The sequence below is a fragment of the Alexandromys fortis genome, unplaced genomic scaffold, assembly GCF_014885135.2.
Source record: "Alexandromys fortis isolate MF-2015 unplaced genomic scaffold, M_Fortis_MF-2015_v1.1 scaffold_418, whole genome shotgun sequence".
NCBI lineage: Eukaryota > Metazoa > Chordata > Mammalia > Rodentia > Cricetidae > Alexandromys > Alexandromys fortis.
This window is the reverse complement of record NW_026068292.1, coordinates 343,137-353,712: the sequence shown is the minus strand read 5'-3', so window position 1 is coordinate 353,712 and position 10,576 is coordinate 343,137. Positions and strand designations below refer to the sequence as shown.

The 10,576-nt window shown below is 36.8% G+C and overlaps 1 protein-coding gene across 1 annotated transcript; it reads right to left on the bottom strand.

The window, feature by feature from the left end:
- Positions 1-679: 679 nt before the first annotated feature.
- Positions 680-5,603, bottom strand: LOC126494914 (killer cell lectin-like receptor 2; the record flags this gene model as incomplete). Its single annotated transcript, XM_050132410.1, has 4 exons — positions 5,507-5,603; positions 3,685-3,899; positions 1,743-1,832; positions 680-865 (listed from the first exon to the last, which is right to left on the bottom strand). Coding segments are annotated over exons 2-4 (388 nt in total), but the record flags the coding sequence as incomplete, so codon positions are not given.
- Between the last annotated feature and the right edge of the window lie 4,973 nt (positions 5,604-10,576).

Sequence of the window (10,576 nt, the reverse complement as noted above, 5' to 3'; positions counted from 1 at the left end):
GATTGCCAAGTCCTGCTATCAAACAACTGAGATCATATGCAAGAGTTCTTTGTGAACTCTAAAGTCTGAAAAAATACTTCATAATTAATGGTAAACTGTATCAATTATAGTTAACAGTCATGATGCAAGGGAAGGTTCCTTGTAACATGAGATATGTTCATCTCTGTGTCACTGACAGACACACAGCCGTGTGAGCACCATGGTGAAGCTCTCATGTGCACTGTACGGAGGACACTCTGGTCACAAAGAGACCAACTTTCTGATACCGAAGCAGAAGGAAAACAAACATACAAACAATTTTTTTATTACTGTGTCCATATAAATGTTCTAAGTCCATTTCAGCCTAGGAATTTCGAAAACATTCTCTTATTGGAAACTCCCAGATTCTGTTAACAATGAAAGGGGACCCAGATTTTCTCACAGATGAAAACTTCCTGAATTCTCAGCTATGCTGATTTGAGCTTCTCTTCCTGGGAACAGTAGAAGACAGAACAGTCACTGAGTTCTAGAAACTGTAAGATGTTTCTAATTCAAACAGTGATTTCTGGGGTTTGGAGCCCCTACAAGATATAAAGAAACCCATCCATTAACCCACAGATCATCAGGACTGTAATCTACTAACCGGACTTCAAATGTTTTGGAGAAGAATCAGTACAGAACAACAAGTTCCCCTTCTTACCTGTGTACTTTCCATAATCTAAAATAGTCTTAGTTTTTCCACAGCATCTGTTCTGTTCCTTCTGATTGTTGCAGCCTTCATACTCTGATGACTTATTTGTCAGTATTTTATCTGAGGCGCTGATATTCTGTCCAGTGCTTTGATTGACGTTGTTTTGATTATATTTTTCTTGACTACACTGAAAAACTAAAATTAAAAGGGATATAACTGAAAATGGTTATTAATGCTAAATATTGAAATTTAAGATATAAGAAAAGGCCTCATGTTGATAGTATATGCCATTATTTCAATTGCTATTTTGACATTTGAAAAAATAACATCTCAATTGACTCACTATAGATACGGAAACATCAGTTTCTATTAGAAAGTTCAGTATAAAGTAAATGTAAATCAGAATTAAATTATGGTGGAAGCATATTAACTTCCAATCCCTTCAATTTTTCTCCGCACAAAACTTACAAATAAATATCTAACTAGTGAATTCAGTCAATCTTTAACCTACACTAAAATGTGAATTAAGAAACATATAGGTATGGCACAATTCTCAAAGCATCAGATGGAAAAATAATATCCTTGCGTGTAGTTATATTTTAGAACAGCCTGGGAGTTATATCCTCCAGGGATGTGAAGGAATCTAACAGGGTTGGAGTTTTAACTTCTCTGTACATGTCTAATCTTTTCACACAATCATGTCTTCAATATAGACTGAGGAAACAAGAAATCCATCATTCCTTTTGTACAGCTGTTTCTCACAGATTGTTTAAGATTCACAATCACCTGAGCTCAGAAGGCAGACTATCACCAAGTTCTCAGAATGAACATTACCAGTAATGAGAAAGTACAAAAGCTCTCAACAGCCCCCAAATTAATGAAACAGGTGTAGAGAAACGGTGTAGAGAAACAGGGGTAGTGTGCCAGGAATAAAATCAACCTAAGTCCAGAGTTACGTGTCACATCCCCTGATTATAGTCAGCGCAATGGACTGAGTGTGTTGACTACATAATTAGTGTTCGAAGTTATTGCTTAGGCAGAAAGGCAAAGAAGATACATGCCAGTTACTCACTGAGTGTCACCAACACTGCCACTGTCACCAGCAGAATAAAACAAAGGATTCCGAGAACTATCACAATGAAGTGCCAAGGTATTGACGATTCTTAAATCAACAAAGCAAAACAAAAAATGTCATCATTGTGAAGAGCATATTCCAATATTGATAATAATTTTGTGTAGCATGGAAACAAGGGGATATTGGTCTATAAATCTTTTACAGAAGTCCATCAGACAAGCTGACTGAACACTTGCATTCAAAATTCTAACTTTCTACGTAAACGTAAATATTGCAGAAATCCTACATGTGTAAAACTTCACTGGATTTTAAACCTTTTTAAAATATTTGATCTTACATTATCAATCTTCTTAACTCAGCCTAGAAATAGCTGGATGGCAGGCATGTGCCCCTCACCAAGTACTACAGGATCAAAAGTGCATCTTTCAGAAAGCACTGGGGACACAGACACAATCCAAGTAGAAGATGATAAAACGGAGCATGCAGTCCACCAAAGGAGCACAGCTGAGGATGCAGAGGAAGGGAAGAGGGGTGGATGTTCTTGAGAACTGTAGGGAACCATGGTGGTTCTGGAGCTGACCTGTATACAGGTTCATTCTTGAAAAAGACAAAAGTTAACTCTATTTTTTTTCTGTGAGTTCTATTTTCTCTAGATAATACAAAACATCTTCATTTATCTGAGGTGTTGGGAATCTGAAAGTCAAGCCTCCTATTATCACCATGTCAAATAAGTTAATGTTTGCAACTGAGAGTTCATCGGTGACATTATATACAGAGTGAAGAGAAAAACAGAATAGATTTTTTTATTAATAAGTTTATTTCTCCTTTGACATTTTCAAAAATACATAATGCAGTTTAGTCAGCTCCACCCTCACTACTACTACTACTTCTTCTTCTTCTTCTTCTCTCTCTCTCTCTCTCTCTCTCTCTCTCTCTCTCTCTCTCTCTCTCTCTTTCTCATCCCCTCTCTTCCTCTGCCCCTTTTTTCCAGGAGAAGACTCCCTCAATTGATTGACAAAGTTTGTTGTTTCATTACATTAGAGGTTGTAAATATTTGAGACAATTAAAACACCCTCTGTTAGAATAAAAGTATTGTTTCTAATGAATATTTTGCATTTCCTTGAGATCTAATTTCTCTAGAATATCTGTTGTTTCTTAAGATTTTATTGTTACTTTTTATTATAGTCCTGGTCTTTTATTTCTTTTTGTACATCAGGCCATGAATTCGTAGGGAATGGGATCCAGCAGCTCAGGCTGTTAGTCCTCACGAAGTGTGCTTCTCTGGGTGGAGCAGGCTTTTAAAAGTTCCAGAATTGTTATTTATAAGACTAAAAACTCAATCTCTTAATTGTTTCTCAAATTCGACAGATTATATTTACTTCTTCCTTCTCCATTCTCATAATTGCGTCCAGTCTCCCATTGTTCTACTCTGCCCATCTGGCTTGCTTTTGTTACTAGCTAACAACTAGAAATAGGATTATTGCTGAGTGGTGGTGGCATACACCTTTAATCCCAAGACTCAGGAAGCAAAGACAGGTGGATCTCTGAGTCTGAGTCCAGCATGGTCTACACCGTATGTTTTAGGAGAGACAAGGCTACATAGAAAAACCTTGCATGAAAAAAAAAAAACTAAATAACTAAATAAAAAATAAAATGAAACAGAATTTCACCAGACTTGATGGTACATGCCTTTAATTCAAGCACTTGGGAGACAGAGGCAGACAGTCCAGTTTGAGCTCAAGGCCACCATAATCTGCAAAGTGAGGTCTAGGACCAGTTAACATTATTAAGCAGGGAAATCCATCTCAAACAAGCAACAACAACCACAGCAACAAAAGTAAAATTATTGTTTTTAACATCAGCCAGTAAGATATTATTTTCAAAATTAGAACTTTGTGTTGAATTAAGAACAGGTAAATTAAATGCTTAAAACACTTACCTCTATGGACAGCTTCTCTGGACCTTTGTGTCTCATCAGGCCTTGCTCGGTTCTGCAACTCTGAAGACCTATGGAATCTCACAGTTGTGTAAGTGATCTCGTTGTTGGTCATCTTGGGAATATATGAAGTGTGGTCTATGTACAAATTTGATCTTGAGAGATTTCCAAAAAACAAGTTAAAATGTTCTCCTTCATGAAAATACCTGGATCTGATGCTGCAGTGCAATAGGAAAGGATGGTGTCTAATTAATTTAATGATCCAAACAACCTAAATCACATGGACTGGTCCTGATTTCCACTAGAGATGAAACCTTTTGCGGATTTCTGTCATTTATACATCTAATGGCCACAGGATGTTTTATTAGGAAATATAGAAAAATTAAAAATTTACTAACAAGTCATTGTAATATTAACACAGTACCTATATAAAAATGTTACACAAAATTGGCACTAGCACAAATCATTGAAAAGCCTTTAAACTATCAATTAAAATGACAAAATTCAAGGCTTTCTGGATAAATAAAAATCTTTGCTTTTAAATTATTTACATGGTTTGATAAATACATGAATATAAACATGCTTTTTTAGTTTTTTTAGTCATGTGTGACTATCAGAGTTTCCTAAGCACTACCTTTGAGGCAATATTTGAATGTTAATTCTATGCATTGGTGATTAACATTATGGGCTCCAAGTACATAACTATCTCTTGTGTTAGAGCTCAAACATCTGATATGTCCACTTTCTTCACCAAGCACACCTGCACATTCTTCTCCAGGGTCTGGCCTACGAAATGGACGCCACTGGGAAAATCTTACTGAGTGGGGGTAGGACAAACTCAGAAAGACAAATGCTCCACGTTCTTTCACATCTAAGGCTCCTGGCTCCATGAATTCATACATGATACAAAACCTGAGTGGCTACAGCAACCAGAAAAGTAGAAAGGGTCATTACATAGGTAGGTATGGAAGCAATAAAGAGGGTAATAGCAGGATAGGACCTGAAGCTTTAATCTCAAATTATTCAATGTACATAATCATTTCACACATAATGTTGCAGTATATTGTCAGATGAGCATATATTTAAATAAATTTTATCATTATGCAGTTATTAGTTCATGCTCATAAGGGATACAGTCTGGTAATAGATACCAATATTTTACTAAATAGTAAATATTTATAACTCACCCTGACCATTACCTTTATAACTGAGATGGTAACCAATAGATAATATGGACAGCAAACTTTTCATCGATTGAAGCTTCTCTAGTTTTAATTTATGAAGTTTCCTGAAATTATTCAAATTTCCCCTAATTTCTTAAGTAAAAGGAATCTTTCTATTGCATACATATATTTACTTTTTATTTATTATTATTGTTGTTGGGTAGGTGCTTGTGTCATTGTACACATGTGTGCAGAGGAGAACTTTACTGAGTGAATGCTCTTCTTCCATGTTTTGTAGGTTTCAGAGATCAACTCAGGTGGTCAGTCAGACTTGTGTAGTAAGTATCTTTACACACTGAGCCATCTTACCTGGTTGCTATTATAACTTCTTCAAGATGGATAATATTAAAATATTTGGCCCAGTTATAGAGTAATGAACTCCATAGATTCCCTTCACCTTACTTAGCACACAGTACGAGACATAGCATACTCAGAAAGAAAACAATCAGCGCCCAACTCCAATTTTCACATGCCACCAAAGTTAACAAAATCTAACACAACTAGCAGGGCTTCCCCAACAACCCCTCTCTTAAGTTACAGACACCTGAAGTTCTCTAGTGTACGTGATCATGTCATAGAAAAATAATAATAACAGTTGTTACCTGTGTCTCTACCAGGAAGCAATTCCTGTCAATGAGTTGATCCTCCAAGTCAGGGACAAGCTGACCTTTCCTGGCCTGGATTCACTCAGAGCTCCAGGAGAAAAGTCAGAATGAAGTCGTCTCTGAGTGATACTCAAGCTCATGAATTTTAGCCCCTCCTCTTGACAAAAACAAAAAGAGGAAATTGTACGATGAAAGCTGATGCTGACGGAGAAGAAAGAACCAAGCTACCATATCGGTTACTGCAAATGATGTCCGTAATCAATATTTGAAGATTGGGGAAATACACATAACTGTGAGAAAGTAAAACCAGTGTCTCTAGCAAAAACACTAGTAAAAAGAGGTGCACAGTTGCTCCACTCTTAATTTTGTAATAGGTTGATTGGTTTTTTTTCTAACATTACTATTTGAAAATACATTAAAATTACTTTTTATTTTTGAATTATGTTTATTACACCTAAGTGTGTCCTAGGAATTTCTGTAAGGCACTAATATTTTTGCTATAAAACTCTTCCTAAAAGTTAGCTTCTTATTCATAGAGAATGTTTACAGTGGTCTTTTATGTTATACCATATCGAGTGGTCTCATTGCTGAGGTTTTCATAGATGTGTGATATCAAATCTAAGATATTCTGCATGCTCTGCAAATATTCTAAGACTGAGCAAGAGACTCAGTCTTTGTTTATTGTTTTGTTTTGAGATTTTTGGTGTTTTTTTGACAGTTGTTATATCATACTTATTATGCATCCTAGGCTGGCCTAAAACTCTGACTGAGTCCTTTGGACTTAATCTCTTCAGTGTGGATATTTAGCTATCTGCCACCATACAAAGTTATACTATGTTTCTAATTTAACTTTTTAATAAGTAATAAGCATTTTTATTTTGTAAATATTGATTTACAAAATTTTAAAGACATAATTGTTAATCATTTCTGCACACTATAAATTAAGTAATTAGATATCTCCTACTGTTGAATATTTAAATTATTTACACTATTTTGTTGGTTGTTAATTTAAAAATCATATGGGCTATACTTTAAAACATACTTAGGAAGATATATGTGTGAAGTCATGGGATCAAAGGAGACAGACATTTAATAAGCTATAGTATAGATTATCACACACACTGTAAATAATTTGTAGTCCACCAGTTATGTGTAAAAATATTCACAATTACTTTGTTTAAAGCTGAAATAAGCTGATTTTTTTCTCTATGAGTTTTGCTCATAATGTTTGTAATGAGAATTCCTGCAAAGAAGCTGTGTCAGTAAAGACTGCTTTGCTCATTACTAATTAAAACTACAGTGGAGAAGTTGGGATTCTCTAGACACGGAAACTAACTACTTTACTACATGATAGTTCTAGCTCCTACACATTCTTTGGCCACCTACAACAGAACTAACATCCTGTAACTAATAGATAAAGACTTTGTGAAACCTATTAACTTAGCAGATCACTAACTTCCACCAAACTGAAAGCTAAGCATGTCGTCTGATATCATATAGAAAATTTCCTCCATATTGCTTTAACCAACTTTCTGTTGCCCATCAATATATCTTAAATTTGCCTTGATCTATAACTTTCTCAGTTCTGAAAAATTAAAGAAACTTCATGAAACTACTTCCACTTTGGTATATGGACCATGGTCACTTGAAGTCTATCTTTTGTTACTTTAAAGGGAAAAGCTGGTTTTTGCATCAATAGGACTTCCTTCAAAGCTCTTGGTGAGTTTGCACATTCTTCTACTGAATGCTGACTTTAGAAACATCTTTGGGATTAGGGGTACAATTCAAGTAAGGGCTTTGCTTGACACATATAAAGGCCCAGACTAGACACCAAACAGCACAATGGTGATGGTGGGAATGATGATGATGATGATGATGATGGAGGAAGGAGGGAAACAAGACTATTTGATTCCTACAATCTATTGCCATTAGCTAACCTTTGTCAGAAATAAACTTTATTTTCCATTTGATTATAGAATTTCTAACCTGATGGTTTGTCTTTGATTAAACTAATATAAATTGTACATCAGATCAAGTGACAGAAACTAGTGGAACACTGGAGAATGGGGAATGGGCTAGAGAAAAGAAAAGGAACTGATGAAGCAATGGAAAGTCTGACCCCCACTTGACTATAGCAGAAGTGAACTTCCTGTTTCTCTCTTGTAATTTGAAAAAGCAACATCAGAGAGAAAGACACCATGCAACAGAGCTCAGGAAGAGAGATGTTTTATTGGGGGAAAGTGAATGGAAAAAGGGTAGAGAGAAAGAAGGGAGACTGCCTCTGGGGACACAAGTGATAGAAGAGAAGAGAGAGGCAGAGAGACAGAGGGTGGGAGAGGAGAGGAGAAGAGAGGAGAGGAGAGAAGGGGAGAGGAGANAGAGAAGGGAAGGGGAGAAGAGAGGAGAGGAGAGGAGAGGAGAGAAGAGGAGAGAAGAGGAGAGAAGAGGAGAGAAGAGGAGAAAAAGACTAGAGGTGGGCAAGGCCCACCCTTTAAAATGGAGTAAATGGAGTGTAGTGAATGTGGACAGGAGTTGCTCTTAATGATTGCTGTCAGGTCCCCAAAAGAAGGCCAGTACAGATGCCTGACTATTAACATCTCTTCCTTTACTTACTTCTAGCCAGCCTTTAGTTTTCAGTTTTTTAGTCTTCATTCATTTCCATCTCCTATGTTTGCTACTATTTCACAAAGCTGCCTGTGTCTTACATGGTCAGTTTCAATCTCTTTACATGGCTCATTTTGTAGATAAAATTTATTATTATGTCTAGTGAGTGTGTGTGAGTTTGAATGCATTCATGTCATGGCTTGCAAGGGAGGGTAAGAGGACAACTTTGGAAATTAGTATTTTTCTTCCACTTTGGGTTCCATGGATCAAATTTGGGGAGGTTATCAAGCTTGTTTGTCCAGTGCTTTTACTCATGGAGACATTTCACGGGGCCATTTCATGGTTTTTAAACAATTATCTCAGAGTCATCACTCAAATCTACAATTATTATACACGAGATTTCTCCAAAAAGAGTTCATAGACATGAATTCATCTCTACCAGTGTAAGACAAGTTCATTGGGTGATTCCAGAGTGTCTCTAGCTAGTCACATTTATCTCTATCCCCAGTAGGTCAGCATTGAGTAGTAGGGCCCAAGGGAGCCCCTTCTTTTTCCATGGGTGACTATGGGGAGCACCTGACTGTGTGGACTTAGTGCTACTGCTCATAGGCACAGCAGCTATGACTAAGCAGGTTCTTTGTCTACCCACATTCAACAACTCCATATCACCCACACTACTTTTTGTTTGATTCTTTGTTTGTTTTTTCAAGACAGGGTTTCTATGTAGCTTTGGAGCCTGTCCTGGAACTCACTCCTGTAGACCAGGATGGTCTCAAACTCACAGAGGTCTGGCTGCCTCTGCCTTCTGAGTGCTGGGATTAAAGGCATGTGCTACCACCACCCAGCTTCACCCGCACGTCTTTTAAGTGACATCCCAGATCTGTTTCTTTCTGAAGAAAAGTGAGAGTTCTCACTCTTCTAGGTATTCAGTAAACTACCTTGTACTCTTGCTCAGAGATGTGGTGGCTCTGGAGTCAGTGCAGCCTACTGCTTCATTTCTGACTAGTCTGAAACAGAACATGCAGATTTTTCCTGATAAGTAATCCTGGTCTCATTTTGTAGTGATTTTATAAAAACAAAACCAGAAGTCCAGGTGACATGATGTGAGACTAAATCATTTGCTAGACATCCTATGTCTCCTATGGTAACACACTAAGTTTACTGTTGATGCTAATGATCAAAAGTTACCTACTTAAGCACAGACTCTGCCCAAAGAACATAAGCAAAGAAATCACCCAGTTCTACCCTCTGAACTCTGTTCAACTAAGCCCTGGATTTCTTGAATAAATGTAAATTATTGAGCATAAATATCATTAGAAAATAGAGTCAATTCAGATCAAACTGACTGACAATTCCACTGTGATTCTTTGACCAAAGTGTAGCACAAAACAGAAAATAACCATAATTCATCCCAACAGACTAGTGAAGCAGAGATGTCAGAAACTTGAAGAAAATTTTTGTTTTCTTGAATTTTGCTTCGAAATTCATTGTTTTGTGAAAAAATACCCACACAAACACGCTCAAGTATCTATTTACTTCTCTGGATTCTTTGCTGTGAAAGCCTTTATTTGTTGAACCACAGCTTCCTGTTCCTTTACGTTGAAACACATAAGTCTAGTCACACATTGAAACCAATGGGTCCTTCAGACCTCAGTGGCCTCATCATTTCACAGTACAAATAGATCTTCCTGTCCCAGGCTGAGGTGAAATTTTACTGGTAGTACTGGCTGGTCCTGGTCAACTTCACACCTCTTGGTGCTTCTGCCTTAAGGTGGAACTTTCACAAAATTGAAATATGGTAAACATCACACCTCTTAAGAAAACAGTAAGAGCTCTATTTTGAGATTTCCTGTGACCATAACCACATGTGTCCTGGCATTTACAATGACAAATAATGACAAATAATACTCTGTGTTATCATGTCTACACACATAGTCTTGCTGAGTTGCAAGCAGTGAGAGGGAGGAAATGTAAAGGATGCTTCAGGAACTCAGTAAGAGTGATAAAAAGGGTTTCACATGAATTTATGGACTCTGATACTGAGACATAAAACTTATAGAGGAGAAAACAGTTAAATATCAACACATAATACCTTTTTAGTCCCTGTTCTCTACTGTATCATAGCTCAGAGGAGTGACTTGAAGACAACCCCACTGCATCTCTGTGGAGTTAGCATGCTCAGCTCATCCACTTCAAAACACTATTTATTTTAAATTTAATTTTCTTTTTTTTATTTCTGATGAGTGGTCTGATATGGTTAAGATGGCCTAGAACTGACTATGTAGCTGAGACAGGCCTAGACTCTTAATCCTCCTCCCTCCAAATTTTGAGTTCCAGGATTACAGTGTGAACCACCATCTCCAGTCCTAACATCATCTATTTGTTTTTAATTGTGTATATTTTGATTTTGTGTATTTTGATTTTGATGTGATGCTTATCCTAGTTCATTATCCAGTAGCCCTA